At 39.0% G+C, this 27,685-nt stretch overlaps 1 protein-coding gene across 1 annotated transcript; it reads left to right on the top strand.

The window, feature by feature from the left end:
* Window positions 1–27,214, top strand: ttyh2l (tweety homolog 2, like). Its single transcript, XM_069702913.1, has 14 exons — window positions 1–416; window positions 4,292–4,464; window positions 9,631–9,742; window positions 14,712–14,932; window positions 17,539–17,634; window positions 19,076–19,148; window positions 21,413–21,482; window positions 21,578–21,633; window positions 22,856–22,948; window positions 23,032–23,124; window positions 24,308–24,450; window positions 24,562–24,747; window positions 24,828–24,906; window positions 26,209–27,214. The coding sequence occupies exons 1-14, from the start codon at window positions 288–290 to the stop codon at window positions 26,287–26,289; spliced, it is 1,605 nt and encodes a 534-aa protein (XP_069559014.1). The 5' UTR covers window positions 1–287; the 3' UTR covers window positions 26,290–27,214.
* Window positions 27,215–27,685: the final 471 nt, after the last annotated feature.

Raw genomic sequence — 27,685 nt, 5'->3', positions numbered from 1 at the left:
ACTTGGCCCGTACGGTATATGTTTTAGTAGTAGCGCAGTCCAGTGGTTTACACACAACTATGGGACCCGGAGTGGATAGTAGTAATGTTCAGAGGGCAAAAGAAGAGCTTTTGCTTTGACATGTTGTAGTAATTGCAACTTCTACTGAAGTCGCGGTTGGTTTATTTTTCTTTTTTTTTATTATTAGTTATACTTTTCGCAAAATCCAGGGAATATTTGAGTGGCAAGATCTTAAAGAGAAGGGAGCCTGTCGTTAGTGGTTTGGTGGATTTACTTTTCAAGCAGTAATGGCCACTGCAAGGGTTGATTACGTTGCTCCATGGTGGACATACTGGCTGCACAATTTCCCTCACTTCAATTTCTTTTTCCAGTCGGTCGACAACACTTTCAAACCGGAGGAGGCGAGCTATCAGCAGGTTGGTAACTTCGCTTGCGCGTATAAACGCACGCATTTTCAAAATAATCTCAGCTGAGACTCTGCTGTTGAGGACCCCTGACTTTCAAAAACAATGGTAAACATATTTAAATGTAAAGTTAAACAAAAAGTAGTTTCAGACAAACTGCTGTGTTGAGTTGTAAAGGCTATTTTTCGTTTGACCCACTCCGACACGCATCAGTGGAGCTCCATTAAATGTTTGTGCCAATTTCAGGAAGTTAGAACCCATACCGCCCTGCAGTTCTCACATGATAACCCATGACCTGTATTAACACGGTTGGCTAAAGTAGTTCAGGTGCAATGCACAGCTAAATGTATGTACACCATCATTGTGTGCACAATTGCTTTCATTTTTGAGAAATGATATGATCTAACACTGAACTTTATCATGTATTCACCCTTACAACATTTAATGGACTCTGTCTCTATTGTACCCACAGTTATGTTACACCATAAACACCCATTCCCCGGTAGGAAATGATTGAGTTTTGCTTTTTGTGTGCCCTTTTAGGTGAATTTTGATTGTCAAATAAATGAAAGAAAGGTAGAAACTGTTTAGACAGTGTATTATAATTTCTACACTGTACAAACGCATCCCTTTGAGGGCATTTAAATGTCATGTTTAGTGATGGGGACTGACTGTTGGCAGAAGGACCAGAGACTCATTGTGGATAAAGTAGACAGCATGATGGTGTTGCCATAGTTTTCCAACTGCAATCCATCATGACTCTGTAACATTTGTATTTTGCCTTCATGTTTCTGACTTCATTTTCCACTTTCTTTGGCTTTTTGGCTTTTTTTTTCAGGCAATCTGAATTAAATTTGTAATATATTTAACACATCCTTATAGAGCATAATGCAATACAAAAAGCTACATGATCTCACAGGGGTAGAATCGTTTGACATGCGTAAATTGAATTACAGATCATTGATGAAGATTATCAACATCCCATTAGTTAATTTATTCCAACAAATATAAGCTGTGTTAATTTGTTATGTCACAGGAAATACTGCTCCGAATCTAATAAAACAAAATGTGTGCGCACATTAGTTATAGAAGGGCATCACTGATCTTGTTAAAAAATAATTCTCATACCCATTCAGTGATGGTCACAAGACAAGCAAATAGTTTATAAGTTTTTGTGTGTTATGCATGTCAAAGGGTCACTGCACAATCCTTAGACTTAAAGTAATCTATGAGTAGAGCAGCCATTACCTTCCCTTTCTAATCTGGATCCCTCAATGTACATCTTTCTTCATGTATCAAGGTCCATCATTGAATCCCAGCAGTGTCACTGACTCAGCTGAGTACCAGTGAGATAGGACTCACATAGACTGTCATAACCTACAGTGCTGACAGTCTCTGAAACCTGAAATATACGCATGCTCTTCATTTGACATGCTGATGATCGGCTGTCTTTTGAGGGAAGTGTAAACTGCAAAGCAGCAACAGATACATTTTCTAAGGCTAACTGTTTCCAGTTTAAAAATTAGACTATCACACTTAAGCCTAATTTATACAAACATGATTTTGGACAGATAAAAGATCAATGACCTTCTGATCAATGACTGTAAGGTAGTTTGTTTATTATGTCTTTCTTCTTTTTTTTTTCCCTCCCTCTCTTGCATCTGTTGTCTTGTTATGGCATTGCATCCAGTGGAAATGGAACTGCCTGCATGTCTAATTACAAAACAATGGAGTGGAAAATTAGAAGAGAGAGTGGAACTAGCAGCATTGTGCTGATGAAGGGCCTAAGCTGAGCTATAGTGACAAAACTTAACCAGATTTAAAAGCATCATAGACTCTACACACAGTGACTCTTGGCTCATCAACAGAACAAAACATAAACCAACATTTAGCAAATCATTGGAAAAAGAGTTTGGCCTGGGGGTCAGTTGAGGTGGGGCACCTAGCACCAACTCTGTACTGACCTATTTGGGTTAATTTTGTTGTTGTTGTTGTTGCATTCAAATTGATCATTTGGGCATGATTGATCATTTCTGATCTTAACTTGTAATGCAATGTGCATCAACACGCCACTGATAGAGTGTTTCTTGCCCTATGGTTCTTCATTCATTCTTGGACTTGTTACAAGTCAGTCCACCTCTGGTTGAATGTGTAATGATCTTATTTCTAACTGGAATATACTAACCACTAACCTTTGTTTGTTTAGTGAAACTATGAGCAAAATATGCCTCAGCATGGCATAACTTGGAACAGAGTTTGAACAATGAAGGACTTTATTATAGTATGCTAAACAATATAATTTAAATTCAGTCACAGTGTCAATGCCATCCAAATGGAATAATTAGTCACACACACTGAACTTGAGGGCATTAAAACTTGCACTGCAAATTATTTGCAAGTAAAATCAAGGTCATGCTTTTGTCTGGATTGTTTCTAAATTAACCAAGAGCTCTTATTATGAGTTTTGAACCCATAAATTGTTCCAAGCAATTTTAAACAATAGGGATGTTCTTGTCTTGATACCAGGCTGAGAGTATCAGACAGTGTTTTAATTAGTTTTAATAAGTATTTGTGTGACAGTATAAACACTTTCTACTTGGCTGGACATTTGGTTTATGGTGGTAGTGTACCGACAAACGGATCAATTGACGAGTGTACAGTCTTTGGACATGTTATTGGGAAATCAGCTCCTAAAAACTATGGGACAATTTGTTCACTAACACATTCATTTCTGAAAAGGAAATATGTAGCATTATAACCCGATTATTACAATGCACTAAATTCCTCGCACAGTTTAATCTGATACAAACAAAACAATGCTGTTTTTTAAAAAATATTATTTAAGAGCATACTTTCAACTCTATTAATTTATTTACTGCTTAATAGTGTTAAACTGTGTTACATTACATTACATTTAGCTGACGCTTTTATCCAAAGCGACTTACAATAAGTGCATTTCAACCATGAGGGTACAAAACCCAGAACAACAAGAATCAAGAAAATACAATTTCTTCAAGAAAGCCAAACTACAAAGTGCTATCAGTGAGTGACATTTTAAGTGCTACTAAAGTTCTACGGTTCAAGGTAAAGTCTGAAGAGGTGTGTTTTTAGTTTGCGGCGGAAGATGTACAGAGTTTCCGCTCTCCTGATGTCGGTGGGGAGCTCATTCCACCATTTAGGAGCCAGGACAGCAAACAGCCGTGCTTTTGTAGAGTGTTTAGCTCGCAGTGAGGGAACAGCAAGCCGACTGGTAGAAGTGTTCTGTGCAGAGTCCAAAAACAAGCTATTATAGTAAAGTATTTCCGCTGCTTTCTTTACGCCAATGTTCTTCTGTTTCTTCCCGTCCTTCAGGCTTCAAATATGTTGTACTCTCAGAAATCACAAGACTGAATGAAAGCCATTGTGTCACATGATGCTCCCCTCCCACAGCCTTGGATCATTTCTGTTTTCCTCTAAGCCATAGTCCACATTCTGCTATGGTGCTTTGCAGAAAAATCAAGGCTCTCTGTGAGCTGTATTTGCCCCCCCAAGACCACCAACGTGTTTTCGTCTATCCTTTTTTGCTGCAGGCAGCAGTCAGCAACGATAATGTTGATAATATGGACGAGATGGCTACACACACTACCTCAAAAATATCTCTATACATGAGTGTTGTTTGATACTGCTGGGCTGTTTTCACTCAGGGCACTCAACCTTTCACGTAGCGGGGTCAGCCAGCCCAATACCCTGAGACCACACACATTACAGCTCTTTGCTGCTTTATTGATATTTGTGCGTACAATCTGCTGAACAGCTCTTGTATTTTTTTAACGATAAAATCACATCATGACTTTAACAGATGCATCTTTGTTTTTTGAATCTTTTCTCTCTCCACTCTTCTGCCTCAGTCTATTATATCTCTAGCATGTGTTGGAGCAGTGGGTCTTGGTCTGAGCCTGTTCGTTATGACAGTATACCTGGTGTGCTCATGCTGTTGCCGCAAGGACGTAGATGAAGACATTAAAAGGCCCCAAACCTGCTGTGTCACCTGGGCTGCCATAATCACAGGTCCCATCATATGGTGAGTCTAAATGGTAAAATATTGCCTTTCTGTTACATTATTTTACAAACTCAACATACAGCCATTAATGCAATGGAAATGAATGAACTGAAAGCTGTGTTTTAGTTTTTTATGTGATTTAGTTTTTTGACGAATACATCCTTTTTGGGCAAGCATAAGGAAACACAACAAGAAGTGTAGCTAATTTTTGATTGGTAATCCAGGCCTCAGTGGACAAACCACAGGACTGTCAAAGAAAATTCGAATGAGTCAAATGACTTGGCCCTGCTGGCTGTTTATTTCATGCGATCTTTTGTCAGATTAGTTAATTCAGACGAATGGTCGACAGTATTGTAGGCCACAGTAAAGACGGCTAATTTGCAAGTCCCCAAACCTGCTTGTAGCCAAGGTCCATGTCTTTCTTTCTCAAGTATTGAAATTAGGTGTAGCTACCGTATTCCTGAGAGCAACAAGTCCCCCAACCCATGTGACCATATTAGTCAATTGTTTGTACCTTCAAATACAGAACTGTTTCCTATAGGAGCACCCTGGTTAGGTTTAGGCTTAAAAAAAAAAAAAAAAGTTGGTTACAGTTCAGGCGAGATTATGATTCGGGTTAAAATGATCACTTAATGCCCGTCATGAATTAAAGTTACTACGTTCTTGAAGTTGGGCAACCATTGTTTTGGTAACAGCAAACACATTTCTTGAAAAGAACTGTCCCAACTCATGGTTTAAAGTGAACGCTGATTTCCTCCTTCTAAGTCCACTGTTGTATCCAACCATCAATAGACATTATGGGAAGTCCATCACTTCTACAGGAAATCAGTTTGTCGGTTTTCAAACAAAGTTGATTAACTTTAAAACATAACTGTTGTCATAAGCTGCTCCCACAGAATGCCTTTGGGACTGTGTTTTGGAGGACAGCCTCTCTGAGGTACCACATCATCATCAGTAACCCAATCAGTTAATTGCTAAGTGATTACACTGATACGTCCATCAAAAAAAAACAACCACAATGTTCCAGCCCTTGGATTTGTACTTTTTCAGTTTTGTGGTTTACTGACAAGTTATGGAGGCATAAACAGGCTTGGAGCTTCCATAAAACTTCAAGAGCCACATTGCCAAAAATAATTGCACTTTTACATATAATTCAATAGACTTTGACAAAACTTGTTGAGGCAAAATTGAAAGAGAAAAGAAATGAGTTTCCAACAGGCTTAATTGAATTTGTGTACATATCCGCTTAAACTTGTGACAGTGTTGGGCTTTAACTTCGTTATCTCTCTGTATGATACCAAGCCACTACTATAGCACGCAAGGCCAGTTGTTATGCTAAGTGCCTGTGCATGATGCTGTTTAGCAAAGGGGCTCTGATATATAGTCTCTGCTTGGAGCTCTCATCTCTCACTGTAGAATCTTGTTGCAGTGGAATATGTATTCAGTTGAACAAATAAAGTAGTGCGTACGGCATCCATTAAATAATTCTAGCCATAGAAAAAAATTAGATGGAAGACATTTAATATTACAGTTTATGTTTTATGGATTAAAACTAAAATTGCAATGATTCCAACTCCCCGTATGTAAAATTGTATTAGCTTTTAGCAGTATTTTGTCTTTGGCTTGAGATTGTGAAGTTGTTTTTCATGTTTAAACATACAGCATGTGCCGGTTTACTGTTGATGTCGTTGATGGAGTTTTTCAGTTTAACTCAAAGTGTGTTTGTTATTTACATCAGATTGGATTAAGTTGGTTTACAACAGTGACAGAAACACGAAGATAAACAAGAAATGGCTTGTATAAAAACTGTACATCTTTATTGTCCTTTATTCTGTATCATGTGGTCTTTATTAAATAAAATGGGTCAACATATATTTTTTTTGTACTCTCATGTCATTTAAGGAAAATCTATTTGTTTGTCATTATCTGTCCTTTCACTTTTTCCAGCTTTTAATTCAGCATGATATTCAAGAAGAATTACATTTCAGTTGTAAGCAGAACTCAAATAGATATAGGATTTAGGAGCTGCTTCCTCTCCATGGATGAATATTCCTGACCCCATGAGAATAAATGGGGTAAATTGAGGAGAAGATAAATCGAATATTCTAAAAACCCTTCCTCCCTAGAGTTTATTACAATGTGCAGGTCTCTGCAGAATCAAGGCATTTATGTTATCACGTGTTCATCCAATGTGGCCATTTGTTCAGCTCGCAGCATGATTTCAATACTAAGGTACAATTTAGTTGTCATACTGTTTGTGAAGTGATCCATCCTCAACTGTGTTTGAAAAAAGACACTAAATACCCTGGCGTAGACATACTGTATGCTTTAGTCCCATTCTTTACTGTGTTGGTTTCTTTTAATACCTCTTGCTGCTGCAAAGAGCCTTTTCCTCGGCCACAACAACAGTAATGCTCCAGTGGAGGTTAAATTGCCCCATTATGTCCTGTCTCATTGCGGTTTCATTACCGTGTCATTGGTCTCTCATTATTGTCGCTGACCTGTCACCAGGTTGGCCACAGGGTTAATGAAGAGCTCATTGTCCAGGGCACTACAGATCAGCTGAAGCGCAGATGTCTTAAAAAGTGTGAAGCAAGATTTGTTCAGTTTCTTTCAACCGGCTGAATTAAGTAATTTTATAACCACATTCATGCGGTTTGAGTTGCAAGGATTACTGTAATTGTATCATATTTCTTTTTGCTCACACTGGATTGCACAGAATATGCCCCCAGTGTCCCTAATCATAACCAGAGGGAACTAGTTTATTGGAAAAGAAACAGGCAGTGGTTTGCATTATACTTACAAGGTGACAGCAGCAGGATGCTGGCAAACAAGAAAAGAAACACACCAACAGTGTCCTCCAATGTTCACAGTAGAGTGAAATTTCATGTTTACCTTAGTCATTTGAATTTGAGATCAAAACATGACAATAAGACAAATGTCAGACTGCCTGTTAGCTTTTATTTCACATTAGTCATTTGTCATTTTATAAAAAGGGTCATTTTAATTCGGAATCTTCTTTTTCCTGGTATGTAAAAGTAAGTTAACAGATGAATGTCAAAAGAAACAAAAATGATACAGTCCAATATTTGGTTGCATAGCCCTTTGACACAATGGATGTATGACCCACTGGCATAACTGAATGTTTGTATCTTATTTGGAAATCTTCTCTGGCCTTCAAAGCGGCTGCATTTAGTTGATGTTTGTTATGGGGGAATCTTTGTCTTGAATCTCTTTTTCTGCGGGTACATGCATGATGAGTGGAGTTTATATCTGGTGACTCACTTAGCTTGTCTTGTGTTTATTCTGAATCCTGCTAGCGTGTTTTTTTTTTTTTGTTTTCAGAACTTTTCACACTGTTGCACTTGATATATCTATTTTCTGTGCTAAAATTCACAATGGCTTCTTTTGTTTTCTCTTCTTGCCGATGAGCTGTTTTTCTGTCATAGTCAGTTCTCTGGTCTTCTTGTTGGCGTATGCCTTCTGGCTCCAAATGCAATCTCAACAGATGAAAGATAGAGTGGGGGGAAAAAAGGCTAGACACCCACTGCTCTTTCATATGTGAACAATCCATGCAAAAGGAAAAATACCTGGACAGCGAGTTAAACCAGTCAGTTGTTAATTTACTTTTGTGCATCTGAAAGTGAGGGGAAATTTAGAGCAACTCAGCAATTGCTGTAAAACTGTGAAACGCTTAACATGTTCATATGAAGACCATAAGTCAAAGTTGAAAATTATTTATTTTATGTCACATTCATATTTTGATTTTAAATCACCTCGTAACTGCAATTCATTGCAAACGCATTACATTTCACACTTCTGTCAGCTACAGCTGCAGAGATTATTCAATTCATTAAATAGTCAATTGACAGAAAATTAATTGACAGCTATTTTGATAATTGATTAATTTGTGTTGTCCATTTCTTTATTTAAAAAATGCCAAAATACTTTTGATTTGAGGTTCTTACATGTGAATATGTTGTGGTTTCTTTATTCTTCTGTGATAACAAACAGAATTAGGACAAAAGAAGATATTTTAACTTATCATTTTTCACTATTTTGATATTTTAAAGACAAGTCATTGAGTAATCAAGAAAATATTTGACATATTAATTGATAATAAAAAAAATAATCATTAGTTGCTGCCCTACTGGTAACTGACTTTTGGAGGCACTGTATGCATATAAGAATTCACAGTGACATACCAAACACACCATGTGTTAAATTCTAAAATAAAATGAGACTCCAAATCTGTGTAACTAACTTCTACTAACTTAACTTGGCCATCTTTCTCTGACTGTTTGTGTGTAATTAAAAAAAAAAAAAAAATCAGATTTTGTTTTTGTAGTTTTGCAGCACAGATGGTGTTTAAGGGCCTCAGTATATTAATCATGTTGAGTGTAAATAGGACTTAATTTGACTGTGTGTGTGTGTGTGTGTGCGTGTGCGTGTGTGTGTGTGTGACTCCAGCTATCTGGAGTGTGATTGATGAGCTCCCTGCTGTATGGTAACCACCACCCTGAATGTGGTTGAAAGTGTTACTAGCCTCCAACCTTTGTGTAGAATGACTTCACAATAATCAAGTATGCTGAAATTGTATCATGTTACTGTAGACTGTTTGCAGTCGGCGTACACTGACACTGGGGGTTGGGACACAAATCCTCCCTATTACAGAGGTTCTGTGTATTCCAATTGGATACATTTTCGGGTGTCAAACAGAATCCTGATGTGGATTTAGCCATGAATTGGATAACTGATTCCAAGTAAATGCTGAAAATAGTGGTTTGGTATGTTTAACACAAAATTGCAGAATGTGGCAGACATAAGCAAAACAGATGGAAGTAATAATGGATAGCTGGAGTTATCTTATTTTTAGAATAATGTTTTTTTTTTTCTGTTTGCTCAAGTTTCATAACATCCCAGCACATATGGTAGCAAGGAGGAAGAAAGAGTCTGGAAAGAACAATAGGACAAAATATATTCATACATACTTCATTCAGACAACTTACAAAACTGGGATGAAAATTGCTCATTATTTTTTACATTTTTGCCCTTTGTGGCATAAGATTTCTTTATCTTTTTTTTTCTGTAATAACTTCATACAGTCCATTATCATGAAATAGCATGACTGATGCTGAATTGTGGTTGTTTATGATTTTATTTCATCTGAATTTCTCCTTTTCGCAGTTCTGCTGTAGGAGTGGGTTTCTATGGGAACAGTGAGACCAACGATGGGGTATACCAGCTGACCTACTCTCTCTACAATGCCAATCACACATTGGGTGGCATCAACAATCTGGTGAGAGAAGCTTGCCCAGCTCTGCTCTACAATCCACCATTTTAACAATGTAAATATTAAATGCGGTCTTTGAAATAATCTTTTTAAATTTTTTTTATTATTATTATTATTATTAACAGTTGCAGTTTAACAATTTTCTAGTTGAATCAGTGTGAGCTGACCAGGCAATAAATGTGTCACAGTGGTTTAAAATATGAGCACCCAAATTGCTGTAAATAATTGCTCGCAGGTGCTTCTTATATTACCATCAATTAACAACATTTTGGTCACTGCAAACCATGATGCTCTCGTGGCTTGTACTGTCTCATTCCACTCGGAAACACTGTTTTACAGTTACTAGACACCAGAGCTCCTCCCCTCGTAATGGGGTGTGCATCTGTCTCAGACCAGCTCACTGCAGGAGGTCTGTATCCACTTTTTGTCACAGTGAAGGAATTGAGGGGACTGCTGTCTCAGGATTTGTAAATAGGGATTATTTCTATACAAGTCCTGACCTGCATTCATCGAAGTTATTTGGGAGGCTTAGGGGGGAGGAGGGATAGGAAAGAAGAGAGGAGAAGAGAGCAAAGGAGTCAAAACAAGGCCTTGCAAGAAGCAATAATCACTGAGCAAGAAGAGGATTAACTCCCATCTGCAGTGTATTAATGGCTGTTAAGCCTCCCCTCCTTCCATTTCGCGCTGTCTATTTATCTATAATGCAAAAGTGTGTTTGTGTTCATGGCCATATCAGTATCCCACATCCACGTCAAGTGCTCATATGCACGCGTATTGCATTCATCTATGTACACAAAGAGATTAGTGTCCATACTGAACATCATGGTAGCTACATGAAGAGGGAACAGATTTAGATTCAATCTCTCACATTGAGTGTTTGTGTGTGTGATACAACAATTTGGGTCATGATGACTGCAGGAGTTCTTGTTTATTACAGTCCTGCAATAAACCAAAAATGTTGCACTGTATGTTCAACTTTTTTTTTTAAACTGTTTATAAAGGTGTTTAACGGTCAATTTGGAACCTCCTTTTTGTCTACTCGTATTGATATAAATGTGGTTGACAACATGGCTAACTAGAACCATTTATCAGTATAGTACAATTTTATTTAGCAGCATCACAAACTCCAACCTCAGAAATGACCATGAAATTGGAATCAACACTAAAGGAGTTTCAACAAAAAGTGAAAATTATAACCCTCATAAAGGCAATATACGTGTCAGGGTTGTTGTATTGGACTATATTATTTTCAGCTTGGTATAACAAATAACCTGGAAAGGGCTGTAGGAATCCAATAGGATTCAGCTCGTATGATTCTCCATCCTTGCGGCTGACTTTCTCTGACGTATCTTGGTATTGATTTGATCCTATAGCATGATGTATACTATGACTGCATGAGAAGCATAGAGATTCCCCCAAAGACATAAAGGCTTTCTCACATGCAAAGTTATAGCTTGATGTAATGCACTCCACTCTCAGAGTGGATGAGCTGGTGGGCGGGTTGGCCGTCCTATAAAGCTAAAGCTACTTTAATCTGTGTTTGGTCTATGTTTCATTGTAATTTCTCCAATGTTCTTTATCAGTTTACCAATTCCTTTCTTCATCTTTAGCTCCGCCCAGGAGATTATGATTTTGGTGCAGTTTGTTTAATTGTTAGCTTGTTTGTTTTTGTCTGATTGTCAGCAGAATCATAGAAAAACTACCAGTTTGAGTTTGTGGTGGAGCATGAATTAAGGAAGAACCAATTACATTTTGGAGCTTATCCAAATGACCAGGCAACTCTACCAACTATTTTTCAATTTTATTAACATTGCAAGACAAGCTGATGTCAGAATCTGATGTTCCATCCATTATCTATACCCGCTTTATGCTGAACAGGGTCACGAGGGGAGGGGGGGGGCTGGAGCCTATCCCAGCTCACTTTGGGCAAAGGCAGGGTGCACCCTGGACGGCAACCTATCGCCAACCTATCACAGGGCCAACACATATAAACAGTCAGAAACAAAGACCATTCACGTGCTCATTCACCCCTAAGGGCAATTTGTAGAATCACCAATTAACCGAGTAACCAGAGAGAACCCACACAGCCACTGGCAGAACACGCAAACTCCACACAGAAAGGCCCCAGGATCGAACCCAGCTGTGAGGCAACAATGCTAACCATTGCACCACTGTGCTGCCAGGATATTGTGTCACTTCCTGCTGTTCACGGATTTATGTTTTTTTTCATAAATTTAATCTCACCAGCACTAAATCTGTGTGTACAGCGACTGATTTCAAATTAAAACACTTTGTTGCTTTACTTAAGGACCTGTGTTGCAAAGTTGGTTGCTGATTTGATAGCAAGCAAGTTCAGGTCTTCTAGCTCAGTAGTTAGCAATGGCCTGTACCTTTCTGAGCTCCTTAGCCCTGCCTGCCCGTGTCTGACATTTCGTTTTTCCTCTGCCTCCTTCAGTGATAATGGTATTTGTGTTAGCATTTGGGGGCAGTGGTTTCGTAAGGGAGTGTAGAAGTAGTGTAGAAGGGCCCTTCTACACTACTTCATTGATGTTTCTGTAAATTTGGTTTGAAAAGTAATCACCTCAGGAGTTTGCTTTAATTTAAAGACTTAAAGACATTTCCTTTGTTTTATTTCACATACTAGGTATTATAAAATTTGCCAAGTAAAGTAAATGGGACCGAAGGCAACCAAATCTCTGCTTCTCGAGGACCCAGTGAGGTTTGTTATTTATAGTGGGAGCTTTTTGGCTCTACTGTTGGTTCTTTAAGGCTCATCTCATTATAAAATATGCACTCTCACACCCTGCAAGGGATTATCATGTGTCATAGAAGGAAGGATTTGATGAGGAGGACTATTCTCCCTTTGCAATTGATGGGGATGGGGGGGGGACTTTTGATTGTTCACAGACATTCTATATTTCAGCCTTATTTCCAGTGTTCAGGTTTCAATATTAAGGGTGTCTTATTGCTGCCAGGAAATGATGGATGGGGAAACATGGCAATCAACTATATCAAAATGTGTGTTTCCCATTTGCAAGTGGTTACTCCCCTACGTATAGCTCTTCTTTGAAAGTGAAAGCTGCCTTGTGATTCTTGGACTAAAATGATTGCTACTATCTGCACCATACATCAGTTCCCTAATGTCTCTCCTCAGGGTCCTATTCCTCAATGGATAACCTTGCTTGACTTTAAAGTGCTGTGATCATATATATTGTTTTATGATCACAGTTAATACAGTGAATCTATTTTAAGAATCTCTGAAGGCATTAAGCAGAACAGTTTAGTTGCATGTAAAATTGACTGCGAGCCTCAAATCAGCCAGTCTCATTTAACAGGCGTAACCAATATGGAGAATCCTCCTTGTGACTCGCTTTCAGTAAAAGCGAGCTTTAATCCATTTTAAAGGAAGACGGGACAGTCCAGATTAGGGAAATGTGGATCACCCAGAGCAGCTCACTGATGGATCCCATTTCTCACAGTCAGACTTGCTTACAGATAAGATTTGAGGCGTTGTGGCAGGAACTGTGAGCGATGATGAACATAGCAGTGGGGAGTGAGAGCAGTTTACTGGCAATCACATACTCTTGGGATTGTTGGAGTGGAGGATGGGCCCGTATCTGTGCTGCATCTCCGCATGTATAGCCTTTCTTGGGTCTTACTTACAAACCATCAGGAGTATCGACTCCTAAATTTAAAATTCAATCTCGAGTGTTTGAAATGTTACAGTGTCGAGGAGAGGGCGATAACTTTGTATCTTCATTGTGGTGAGTTTTCCTAGTGTGCGAATGAACAGTCTCACTCAAAATCCTCGCATGTGTTAAAAAGAAGTCAGGGGTTTAATGGAGAAAAATGTACCGATAAAGAAAGTATGGGTGCAGCAAACTTCCACACAAAGCAAGCCTCTTTTCAGAATTAGAAGAGCCTCCTACTCAAGGTTATGTTCAGTGTGCCAGCAAATTCATTCTGGTGTGTGTGTTTGTTTGTATGTTTTTGTATGTTAAATTATGAGTTTAGGAGGTCTTTTACAGTATCTTTGCTGTTCTATTAAATTATTATGAATTATTCTACTGCACTCTTCTTGACAAATAACATACAGGTTTACTGTTTGTGAACCAGCATATTGTTCGCTAAGCTTAGCTTAGCTTAGTGCAGAGACTGGAAACAGCCAGCTGTATCCCCCTGATTCCAGTGTTTGTGCTAAGCTAACGAGGACTGGTTGCTAGCCTTTCATTACTGGACATTTATTGGTAATATCAATCTCTCCATTTAATTCTCCTCCAGAAAACAAATGAGCACATTTTCATAAATGTCAAACCGTTTGATTATTACTGATGTAACGGCACTCTGATGACTCTGATTTAGTTGTTTGGTGTTATACTTTCAGTTTTGATGCATTTGCAGAGCAGACTGTGCCGTTAATGTCACTGTGGGGAAAAAAAAAAAAAAATCCATCTATGGGTCAAGCTATTTTGTCTGTGATTCTCATTTTCTTCCTGTCAGAATTGGTATTCAAATTGACTTGTTTCGAGTTCTATTGATGCTGCGAAAGTGAAGACATTTACTGCATCACATTGTTTCTGTTCAAACAGAAAAGCAAAATGTATTTACTCTATTCCACCATGCTTCCTCCCACTCTCTTCTCACTATCAAAGACCCCTGTGATAACAGGTCTCCCCGGTATTGTTATCAGTATTCCACTCTAACATTGTTTATCTGAATAAAGCACACGGTTGTGGAGAAAAGTTAATCTTTTCTCGAGGGAGTGCTCCTTTGGTTCTTTCACCTTTTTCTACATTTTCAATCTCCTTTTTTTTTTAGGAATATCTGTTTTTTATGAATTTATTTATGTTCCTGTTTCATTTTTAACATCTTTTCTCCCTGACTCCTCCTCACCTTATCCTTCCTTATTCTGTTACCCTGCCCATTGTCTTTCTTTCTTGAAATTCTCTTATTTCCCTTTATTTTATTTTTTAAGGTTATAGGGTCTGTGGGGAATGTGGAAACTGGACTCAACCAGCACCTGGAACGCCTGGATGAGATCTTTTCTACAAGGTCGGACTACCTCCAAGCTCTGCGCTTCATGCAGCTGATGGTCAACAATGTCATCCGAGAGCTGACTGCTCTGCCAGGCATCGACAAAACCAATGTTGACTTGGCAGCCATTGCAGATCAAACAGCCTTCATTGAATATTACAGGTAGGTAGAGACGTACAACCCCCCTAAGGTGATACATATTATTTTATTTGATCTGTGTTTGGATGAGGTAAACATGCCGCTCCGAATGGGACTATAAGTGATCCAGAGCAGATGGGATTTTATTGATCTACCCTCCGGAACACAGACCGGAAAAGCTATTTTTTCCCTGATTACTAAATAAATGAAAGATGAGATTGAACTTATTTCCCATTGTGCAATTTGAGCCCTGATACAGAATGTTATGCATGGCAGAGTAGCTATTAGACCATAAATGATCTTCTTACCTGCAGACTTTTTCTCACATTGATTGCAGTTATTATGTCAGTGTTCTCTTCATAAGAACTATGTTCTTTTCAAAGACTGTGGAATTAAATTCAAAAATTAAATTCAATAAACAAAGAGGAATATATCACACCCAATCAATAACAAAGTAGTTCAAATGAATATAATATCCCGGATTAATTTGGGAGGGGCATTTTACTTTGTTAGGCTCAAATCGCTGCTTCTCCAAACTGTGAGCGTGTGTTTTTTTTTAAATAAATGTTTGATAAAACTTTGAAACACATAAAACTTTATCACGCTGTTGTACCCTAAGGTTTGCATTTGCAACCTGTTGATTATTGTACTTGTAGACACATTTTGAGCAGACTAAAGTTGACAGATTTAGGGTAGTGTGGTATCTTCTGCAAAAGGATTTGTGTGGCTTACATGGGGGAACAAGGCTTATCTGGATGCTTTTGTGAGCATGTTCCTACAGGTCATCATGTAAGTTAATGTCACACCATGATATTCATCTCACAACTCCAACCTGTCCCAGAGTGTAAAACTCCCACTCGGAAACATGTTGAACAACGACATGCTATAAATTATTTCAGTTAAATTTTAATGATTGAATATGCGTTGAAACATTTGTGCTTGACAAACTACACCACCTATTCTCTTTAATGTACATTTTTCAAGGTGTACATTATGGAGATCTGTTATTGCTCCAGCACATACAACTACACTAAAGCATTTTCCCACAAATGTATAAAAATATGCATTGGGCTTATTTATGTAACTGTGCAGCAAAATAATAAACACAATACTACTTATTACTTTGTTTGTTTATTTGTTATGATTCTCATAACGATGTGTCTATAGAAAATGGTGTTTGTCACTGAGCCCCTGGTTGTGTACAAGTTTTCGACAACGCTACTGCAGCTCCATATCCTGTCTATTCACCATGTTCACGGAATATTGTGGGGTTTATGCCTTTTAATTCAGTTTTACATCATGAGCCTTTGATGCAGTTAAACACGCTTCTTATTGAATCAACCAGCTTACTTAATGATCATGTATTTCAGTTAAAACATAGCAATATTAAATATATCTATTTTTCTGAGCACCTCAACGACTTTAAATCCATGTTAACTTTGGTGATAAGTAAATTCTTGATATTCTTTTACAAAGAGTAAGTTTCCATGTTTTACCTGGTTCAGTATCAGCTGCAGTATTAGCAAGTGTCTGTAATTCCTAGCATCCATCCATCCATTGTCTATACCCGCTTAATTCCTAGCATGACGAAGCAAAAATAACTGTTATTGTACCACTGGCAGTGTTTGTAATATTAATTCGATAAATATTCCCACAAGGATCCACACTGTCTTCTCTTTAGCCTGACATCAGATCTTAATTTGGACTACAGTTGCCTGACAGCAATCTCCTGGGTCTTGATTGGATTTCACACAGCCATTGGGCTATGAACAGCCTGCAACAGGGTTTCATTGATGAATAGCAAATGTTACAGCCAAACTGGTGTTATTAGAACAAGGCAAAAAAAAAAAAAAAAGAAGAAAAACACACAATTCTGTTTTCCAATATTATATCCTTCTCTATTGTATGTATGAACTCATCCTTGTCTCTCTGCTCAAAGAAATGCTTTCACGGTTGCGTTCTGGTTATGCAGATATACTGCAGTCTTTCATAGTAATTCCTTGCAGGTCACATGTCACTTCTGTGAGCAAAAGAACTGTTAGTCTGCAGTTTATTTTCAAACAGTCCTGCACTATATCTGGACTTCTTCATGAGCACAGATTTACTACTATGCTTCAGGTACACCACAGCAAGCCCATATCAATATATAGTGTCCTGGGAATTTGCCTGCTTCCGTGACATCCTGCTCATCAACGTTTTTGCAGTTGCCATAAATTTACTCTGCTGTTTAGGCTTGTGGCATTAAGAATGAGTCATAAGACACCCTCCCCCCCCACCTCCTCCATGTGTTTGGATGGTCAGAACACACACACGCACACACTTCAAATCTAGGCTGAGTGTCGCCCATTCCTGTGAAGGACATTTTCAAAGGAAAATAAAAAATTCATGTGTATGGATTTGTGGTGTTGAATTATTAAGCCAACAAGCTGGAAATTACCTGAAACAGTTGGGCTCTAACCAGCAGACAAGAATGCTGATATACGAAACACACAGATCTCACATGTTTAGTCCCGAACATATGTTGGGCCAGCACTTCCTGAGGCTTGTACATGTGCATGACATATGGTGTCGTTAAGTAAAAGTGGCTCATGGGGATTCGTATGCTGATGCTTCATTTTCCTGTCTTGTAGATGGCTGATTTATCTGCTGCTTCTGATCCTGGATCTGGTCATCTGCTTGGCCATGTGCTTGGCGATGGCCAGGTATTCTCAGTGTCTGCTTATCACGTAGGTACCCTCTGTGTGTGGAGGTATTTGCTTTTCATCTTGTTTCTGAGGCTATTTTTCTTTCCTTGTGGTGCATCTTTGTTCTCATCGAACACTGCTCACTGACCGAAGACAGACAGGGCACCGGTCAGTCTCTCTGGCACCATATATGTCACTCCATTAACAGCACAAACGATAGTATTACATCCTCAAATAGCACTGACAAAGGCGCTGGCTTTGTTCCTCTCCTCAGTGACTTGCTTCTTATTTCCACATACAGTGTAAGACAACCTTCCACTACTATACGCTCAATCAAACCGGCTGATAGAAAAGTATTGAGATTCCAAAGCCGTGAAAGAAATAGAAAGACTCTGTGGAAGAACATTTGCTTGAGTAAATTGCATCCAGTAATTTAAACCAACTCTGATGTCTGACAAGCAAATCCACAATCCAGACTTCCCATCCCATTTGCCCAATTTAGTGCATCCTACGTGTCAGTGCTAGCAAATGATGCTAAGAAACGTTCCTCACATCCCTCTCTGATGGGTCTCACTAATGCCTATTGATCGACTGAGTAGGATGAGCCTGCTCCCTTAACTAATTATTAAGTGCTCTCAGGCTACTTTATTGGTGCTTTCAAGAAGGTCTGAGGAGCGAGTTGAAAAACGAAGCCCTCTTCAGCCTTTTTACACCCATCAGGGGGCCATTCTTTCTCTTTTTACTCGGTTTATCTACCTCATAGCACTTTCTCTCGCCTCTGCCAGTGGTCACTAAGAAATTGTTGTGAATAGTGGGAAGATTGTTTGATGTTTTTTTCATGCACTTCCACAGTATTAAGACCCCGCTGAACTTGTCATTCTATTTTAGACAAAAGGGGTCAGTTAAAACAAGAGGCTGTCAAACCAAAGCTTGTGGTAGCTTTTGATTGACCGTGACCATGTGCAGTGATTGACACCTAATTCCTCATGATTGACAGACAGCGTGGCCAATTAAAAATGCTGCTACTGAAATCAAGCAGAGCAGAAATGATAATAAAACATAATAAATTACAAAAATCAGAGATGGAACGTCCCCAGACTTCAAATAATAGGCTTGTGAGACCTCTATTGAACCATTATTTTACTTCAAACTAACTTATTTCTGAGTAGATCATTTTTTTTATATAGATCTAGGGCTAACAAGAGAATTAAACAAGGAATCATGAGTTAATTTATCTTTATAGCTCTCTATAATAAATTGAATTTCAGCTGTATGGTCTAATCAACAATGCACCATGCGAGTTGGGCCTCCATCCTCAGGCAGAAGGGGAACAATTCCCAAGCAAAAGCTGAACAGAATAAATCAAATTAACTAGGGGAAAAGGGGGTTGAGGATCACTGGTACAAAGACAAACTGATTCATCTGATTCTCTCCTTGTGCCTTTGTCTTTTGTCTGTATCTCCCATTTGTTATTTTCCTCCAGGATCATGGGTTTTGTTGTACTGTCTTTGATCCTGAGCTGGGCCTCACTAGGAGCTGGCACTGCGACAGCTGTGGTGAGAAAAACAAAATTTCTTTAAAATACTGTCACACTTGCCTAATTGGTTTATTTATTTAAATAAAATGCTATAGAATGACTGTTAGATGCACTTCACCCATAGTGATCTTGTTGGACTGTACTGGTTCTTGTATTTTGCTTCCTATCTCATGCAATTCCTCCTAAGGGTTTTACTGTAAATAAACACACGGACAAACACTTGAACGTGTCAGCTGCTTAAAAAGTGTCTGTAGGTGTTTATTTAGTGTATAGGGGGCTGTTTTTCAAGGTCAGCCATGCCGTAAAGCTGATTACAAATTCCTAGTCTTCTAGGCTCAGCCCTTGGCCCTTAACTCCACTGTAAACACAGCACTTTTAATTGCACTGCTCTGCTTTCTTCAAAATCTGTTCGGTCATTGCACAAAATTTGATCTGACCTTTTTTCTGACAGATTGTTCTCCCTTCATGACTGTACACCATGTGTTCAGAGCATCTGGACTTAGTGTTTTTAACGGTGCTCATATTAGGGAAGCTGTCTGGGGTACAAACAAAAAAATAACCCCCTTGCTTCCAGCCTTCCTCCATCGCTCATTGTCCGCTGTCTCCTCTCCTTGATCTACGTGCCTCCCAGAGAGAAACCCCACATCTGTGGATTATCCCGCAGGATTTTACGTCTGGACAGCTGTTTTAAGAGAGGCCGGGAGTATAGTGGGGTTTAATCTGAAATGAACTGTACGGGTGTGAATCACGGACATCTGCTGCCATTCTTGGTTCTCTGTAGCTGTTGAGCCAAATGACCAATATCTGACCTCACAGGCCAGCTTATCCAAAGTATTTGAGTAAAGCTTGTCTGTAACATACATCTCTCAGACTGTTATATCACAGGTGAGCTGAGATAAACGTCTTCAATAACTATCCCCGACTACTTATTAATAGGTGGCCTTTTCCTCCACACAAAGTGGTTTAGTGAAGACCACGGTTTTTAGTAAGAAAAAATGAATGTGGGACAGTATGCACAACCAGCGAGTGGACTTGTTGCACCTGCACATCATTATTAAAAAGAACCGCATATGCAAAAACATGGTGCCTTTTGAAAAGAAGGTAGATGATGGCGGTGTCCTAGAAAATACTCATAAATTTCTACATATTTGATGAGACCCGGCATAAACAAAATGTCCCTGCTATTATAATGAGATAGAGATGAAGGGTAACATCCCAGCAGTGCCTCACATGTTGCAGTACAGTTTTTGCTGAAAACAAAATGTCATGTGATCGCAGTTGAGTGTTGGTTGATAATCTGAAAGTAAAGCTTAACATGGGGAGAGGAATTGATTGTTACATATGAGGCCCATTTTTTGTCTTCATGGTTGTACTTCCATCTGTTTTACTTTGCATGTGCACCTTTACGCCGCTTGTTTTTTTTTCTTCTTGATAATGGCTTCGTAAGATCAAAGTAGGTCTGCCCACTCTGAATTCCTTTTAGCCATGCTTTTCAGTGACAAGCTGTAGAAAGGCACATCTTGATTGGGGCTGGCAGAGAGAGCAATGGACATAAGACTGTATTAGGACTAAATTACATAAAGCTTTGATGTTCGATTTTACGTCACAACTGATTTCTTGATCCCTTTGAACTTTATCAAGTTGAGCTATAACCTTTTCTTTTTTTTTTTTTTTTTCCCTACTGAATTATGCAGGCTTATTCTGGTTATTTTTTTATGTTTAACTTTTTTATTTTTTATTGCGGTGTTTTTACATTCTGGGTTCTTAGTGCACAGGGATTGAATGACCTCGACCCAAACTGTTAGTGCATGCACATTAGCAGCTCTCCACGGATGAATTAAAGAGCATGAAAATATTTAATAGATTTCATCCATGGTCTGCAACCAATGACATGCTCTACATGATCAATAATGCCGTTCATTTTTGTTTCGAGATGTGCGAATGTGTATCTGCATGCTGGTGTGTTATTGCTGCACAGTTAAAGGGTGAGGAAATGTTGTAAACATTACCTGACCAATCAATTACCTGCCAGTCTTCAATCAGCGTTACTCAGTTGCAACACAAGAATTCAAATCTAGTTCATGACTTTGTTCATGAAATTGTATTTTCTTGATTCTTGTTGTTCTGGGTTTTGTACCCTCATGGTTGAAATGCACTTATTGTAAGTCGCTTTGGATAAAAGCGTCAGCTAAATGAAATGTAATGTAATGACTTAAATACATACTCTACTCCTTTTGGTCTGCCATACCTGTAAGATTACAGTGTGTTGCTGTTTTTCCACAGGTCACTAGTGACTTCTGTGTGTCTCCAGACAAGTTTATTGTTAACCAAACCAAGGATTTCCTCACTGCAGGTAATTTATCTCTATAAACAGAATTGCAAAGACACCAGTTCTGTCACTGAATGTTAAGTCACAACACTAATGTTCCTTTTTCTCTCACCTCCCAGATGTTGCACACTATTATTTATTCTGCAGTCCGAATCTACCAAACCCCTTCCAACAGGTAATGACTAAATGTAAAAAGTCGTATCTGTCTGTTTACACGTGTAGTTATTTATCAAGAATCACACTCTGGAAAATGTATTGCTATTTGAGTTTTTTTTGTGTTAGTTAGCAGGCAACTAAATCATTATGGGGCCTTAATCTACTGTTCTGAAAAATTACCCCACAACACTAATTGAATTACTTTAAAGTGATATACTTTGATCAAGAGTATTCCTTTTTTAATATGCAGGCCTCCAAAAATTAGTCACAACTTTCACCCTGTTCATAATCTTTGCCTTGGAGTGCTTTCACTGAGAACATTTTTGAGTTATTTATTCAGTTTTCTATAAATCACGCATAAAGGAAACTACTGTACATGGGCCACTTAAATTGAGCTGATTTCATTCACGTGTTCCTAAGAGGCTAATTATTCCTGCTTGAAATGTAGATTCGTTGAAATAACTTTAAAAATAACTGCAGAAATGACATAGTTATCACACAATCTCAACAAAACCTGAACAGGTTGAGTATCATAACCCTGAAATGTATCTGCTGCTATTCAGGAATCACTTATTATCAGGGAAACCAGACATTGACATATAGTCTTGTCTAATAAACATAAAACCATAAATGTCTGTCAGTTGTTTTGTTTTTTTTACTGTGAATCTGATGCCCACACACAGATCAGGAGGTTTTACTTCACAAGTGGTGCTCCACTTTCCCATCACGCGCAGTTCAGCACGTGCATGGCAACATTTTAACGAGAACTTAGTGTGATCACACATATTCGTGAATTTAGTGACTTTGCGGAGGATAAATCCACAAACAGTAATTATTAAAACCCACATGCTTAGTTATGATCACAGTACCCATTTATGGATTAAAATGCTGCTTAAGTAGGTAAGATGATTTTTCTCTGATGACCTAGATGATATAAATATTGCTCTTTTGTTTATGCTGGAGATTGATGGTGGGGAGTGTGTGTGTGTGTGTGTGTGTGGGGGGGGGGTTGAATGGGGAGGGGGGTGGCGTAGGCGAGACGGTCAGTGGCAAAGGATAATCTGGGCCTATCTGTCTGGAAAGGAATGTGTTCTATTCTAAGCGCATTATAAGGCCTGATTTAACACCAAAATTACTTGTTGACATGATGCTCCCAAACAATGCTCTCCTTAATGATATCCTCTCATTGTTTGTGGTGGATGCCTGTGTGTGTGATTCGGCGGGTTATTACATTTCCGCAGTCTTTGACGATCTGCCAGCGCTCTCTGACCACCATGCAAATCCAGATCCAAGGCTTGCTGCAGTTCTCTGTGCCTGTCTTTCCCACTGCTGAGGTAAGTGGCTGGCTGACATGCTATTACATCAGGCCGTGGAAAGGTGTGTATCATTCTCTCCCCTTTTATACCTTGTTATACAGAGAGACCTTTTGGGGATCCAGCGACTGTTAAATTCCACTGAATTTAGTCTGCACCAGCTAACAGCCTTGCTTGACTGCCGCGGGCTACATAAGGTAAGGTCAGATTCTGACCGGGACACTTTTTAATAGGATTGCTTTGTAGCATAGCTCAAAGCCACTTAGAAGACCAACTTGAGTGATTTTCAACCTTATCTGTTTGTACTTCCCACAGACTACTGCAGTTGTCAGTACGCTGTGTATCTGGTATATGGACTCTATTCACACCCTTGGTGATAGTAATACAACTTGACTTTTGCAGGTTTCTGTTTGTCCGATTTTTTATCCATTAACGAAAATAAGATGCCTCTGCGCTGAAATGAGTCTTTCTGGGTACTGCGATTGCAACATTAGATATACGCTTTTGGACCAGTAGAGCTCCTCTATGATAATTGCATACTGTATGAGGGGGGGTCATACTCTAACAGTTGCATAGAGATAAGCCAAGACGGAGGGCAGTGGGTCTGTCCCCAAGTTACTCAGTAACGCAGTAACAGTGACCACACATATCCCAGGAAAATGTCAAGACTATTTCTGTGAGCTTTTCATATTACAACAAGCAAAGCAAACTAGGAATGCATCTGTAACATGCATATCATCAGGGTAATATGGTTTTGATATGCATTTGTGAGTCTGAGCTCTCTGCACTTCAGCCACTATCTCTTCCTCGAAAGTCTGCTGTTGCTTTTATCCCCAACAGAGAGGTGTTTACATTTACAGTTGTGTTCTATAGCGGTTTGTGGCCCTCACGTAGACATAATCTGCCCTTTTAAACAAATCATTTTTAAACTGCTTTTTTCCAAAAAACAATTTGGTCACAAACAGCATCCTCAAGGTATTTGGTCTGTCTTACCTGTGTTTAGTCATATTTCATTTAGGTTTGGAGTTCAGTATGCCTCCTGGGAATTTGGGAAAGTCTATTAAATATCCCCAAAAAGTAACATAAGCAGGAATCTTTTTTCCAAGTGCATCAGCATGGCCACATCATTTTTGTCTATAAATCTCAAATACATATTTTTTTATTTTTTTTGTTTATTAGGTTATGGATTTATGCTCTGTGGGTTTTGAAGACTAGATACATACAAATAATACATTATAGTTCCCTCTGAAGGGAAAAAAAAAAGGTATATATATGTATATGTGTGTGTGTGTGTGTGTGTGTGTGTGTGTGTGTGTGTGTGTGTGTGTGTGTGTGTGTGTGTGTGTGTGTGTGTGTGTGTGTCCGTCCCCATTCTTCTAGGACTATCTGGATGCCCTCATGGGTGTGTGCTATGATGGGGTGGAAGGGCTCCTCTACCTCTCTTTGTTTTCTCTTCTGGCTGCCTGCGCACTCTCCGCCATGCTGTGTGCAATTTTCAGAGTGTGGACACTAATGGGCAGCAGGTCAGTGCCGAGCGACCCCCTTACCCCATTATGGACTGCCCACAATGCACTCCCGCAAAGTGTTAACGCACGCACTCTCTGTCTGTGTACGGCTGTACAACTTTCATCTAGGGAGAAAGAGTATGATGACATAGATGAAGAGGACCCGTTCAACCCACAAGCACGGCGACTGTCATATAACCCCAGAAGGTCCAACACACACAGTTTCTGTAGCTTTACCAGCAGCCTTGGCAGCCAGGCTACCCTTCATCCACCGACTCAATCTGCTTCTAATGTCATGCCACCTCCTGAGTACATGTAAGATCAATAGAAAATGCTGGTATTTTTCGATATGCGTGTTTCAACTCTTACCACCTTTCTTTCCCTTTGTGTCACAGGAATCAGTCGATGCTGTTTGGAGGGACCCCACGATATGAGAATGTGCCACTGATAGGCAGAGGATCCCCACCTCCCTCGGTGCGTTGGCCCTATGGGGCTCTAGTGTCCCTTGTGTGATGGCGATTATGGCACTATTGACCTCAGCACTGCTACAGCACCAGCAGAGAGCACGTACCACGAACATGGCAATGACCTATACACCTGCATACAACCTCACACTGTCTACCTTAGTGAGGGGACTTATGTTGCTTTGCAAGTGATGAAAGACTGATCTCTGCTGGCCATTGACTGAAGTGCATTATTTTTTTTAGCCGTCTCTGTACACTCCCACTACTAAACTCAAAGCACGTGCTCACATCTTTTTCACCACTGCCTTGGACTGTTTTTATGGTTATCACAAAGTAGTGGGTGAGACCACATTATAGCATACATTTATATATGTGTAAAATAACTATGAGGTAGTGCTAAACACAAAGAGTACTGCCTCCTCATCCTCACATCCAGTATTGACTTTTAACGGTGGAGCTCATAGTCTATAAGTGTGTGGTGTGTCTCCAGAGCTGGGGATAAATAATAGATAGCAAAACACTGGTAAATCCATAGTTAAAGTTTCTGTTAGCTGATGTGTCTTTCCTATTAAGTTTTCTGCTGGGCTGGCTGACTGCTTGAATGGCATTCACAGGGAAACAAAAAACTTGAAACACCTTTTGAGGGGGAGAAGGACATAGAGGATGTGGACCATTGTTTAAAATTTTATTTTACCTCTGTGACACACATTTTAACAGGCACTGGCATGTGGTTTTTATTTGTTCCTGTAACTGAGATGCTTGAAACTTTGGAAAATATATTTGCAGTAAATACTGCAGTATTTTTGAATCAGCTCTTCAATGCATTCCAATCATGCCTTTATGTAAGATTGTTCTCAATAGGGTATCTACCTGCTGAATATTAACCAGTGTTTTGTAACTAACCTTTTTTATTTTCATTTTTTGACTCAGACTTTTATTAACCGTAAGTTTTCTGTTGTCCAACGTCTTGATTTCTTCATTTTCATTTTCCTACCGCTCCTTCATGCACACTCCAGACTTACCTTCATATTAACACTCGCTATGCAAAACATTTTACAGAGTTTTACATGCGAGTGTAACTTATTCTATGACCTTTTATTTATAACCTCCATCTAATATATCTCACCTGCTCTCCAACAATAAAGCATCATCCCCTGATTCCACATCTTCCTGATTAAAGACCATCTCATAATCAAAGAAGTGTTCCCCAAAATTAGATCAGATCATACCATCTTAATGTTTGCTAATCCTGAGATGCTGTGTTTAAGTGCAAGTATCCTAAAATGTGTTTTTTATTTATTTTTCTCGGCAGTATTCACCCAGTATGAGGACCACCTATCTATCTATGACTGAGGCCCAGATCAGACACTTTGGGACTGACTTCCAGGTGTAGCCTGCTACCTTCTGAACCATTTTCACTGCTTCTGTCTGAGACTGTGTTCCTACCCAGAAGGCTGTCTTCATGGCATAATCCTGTTTATGGGAGCGACAGCCCGCCGCCCCAATCTGAGACATAAAAGCAGGCCATATGAGGCAATTACCTCACTACGACATCAGTGCAGTGCTGGAATGCGCTGAATGCAGTCCAAAAAGGTGTTTTGCTTTTTCCAATATTCTGGGGGCATGCATGGATATGATCACTGCTCAGTATTTTTGATGTGAAGTGAGTGGCTGAATATGACTACAAATTGGCCTTCCATCATGGCTTTTTGATCTTTGCAATATCCTTTGTGTTTGGCAAGTTTAATTTTTAGCAATTCAATTTTGGGCCTTTTTGTCATTTTAAATTGTGCGATATGAAAAAAAAACACCATCTTTTCAAGTAAAAAAAAAAAAAAAAAAAAGAAATAACAGATTTTGGCAATGAAAATTATACCAAATATTGTAGTTTTGTTTTGAACAGCCAAAGACGCCTTCAAGGATAAATCAAATAGACATAGATGAGCGGTTTATAGTTATACTACATCTGGAGAAGCAGTTGCATGTGGGAAAATTCCCCTGAACTAATTAAACACAAAGTGATGGATTTTAATATCCTGGCATTTATACGTGTGCTGTGACCGTGTCACAGTAAAAAAGACAATTGAAATGTGATTCTCAGCATTCTATGCTGTGTTGTGATGATATTTCATTCTGAAATACTCGATAGCTTACAAAGCTCAGTGCCACAAGTGACAGTTGGTGAAACATGAACTGAATAAGCAAAAATGTCAAGTTTGCTCTCAGATTCAAATAACTGGCAGTATCTTGTGAATGAGGAATTGTTCTGTATTGGAGAAATCTGTTGTGTGTTGTTTTCTATGTTGGATAATGTATCAAACAAATGATGTTTGACCATAAATTTCTGTATTCAGACTCATTGATTCATTCATTGTTTTCTCTTTAAGTCTCATTCTGGTTCTCAGTCATATGAAAGCGCCTTGGATCGGCTCTCAAAAAGGAGCAGGCCAGGCTGATTAGTTCTCAAAATCAAACACTACTTAACACACGTCTAAAAAGCAGTGTCTTTCTGACCACAACAGGAGTTGTTGAAGTTTTGACCACTTTAGAATATTCCCTTTTTCATGCAGTCTGAAAATAACACATCTTGTGACAGCGATCTTAACCTGACCATCATTTTCTTTTGTTGGGTGTGTAACACAACTCAGTGACACATCCAATAGTGACATCAGGGTCCTAGAGTACATTTATACATCACTGAAGTGCGGTGAGAGGCTCAGCAGAAAGAACATTTTCTGGTAGTGTTGGGTTACTTTTTACCCCACAGCACGGGGAAATAACACAATTTA

This window comes from Brachyistius frenatus, unplaced genomic scaffold, assembly GCF_029030835.1.
Source record: "Brachyistius frenatus isolate BFR_SWC_R1_liver_20210118 unplaced genomic scaffold, ASM2903083v1 Contig_43, whole genome shotgun sequence".
Classification (NCBI taxonomy): domain Eukaryota; kingdom Metazoa; phylum Chordata; class Actinopteri; family Embiotocidae; genus Brachyistius; species Brachyistius frenatus.
The sequence above is the reverse complement of the archived record's forward strand: the minus strand, read 5'-3'. Positions and strand labels throughout refer to the sequence as shown.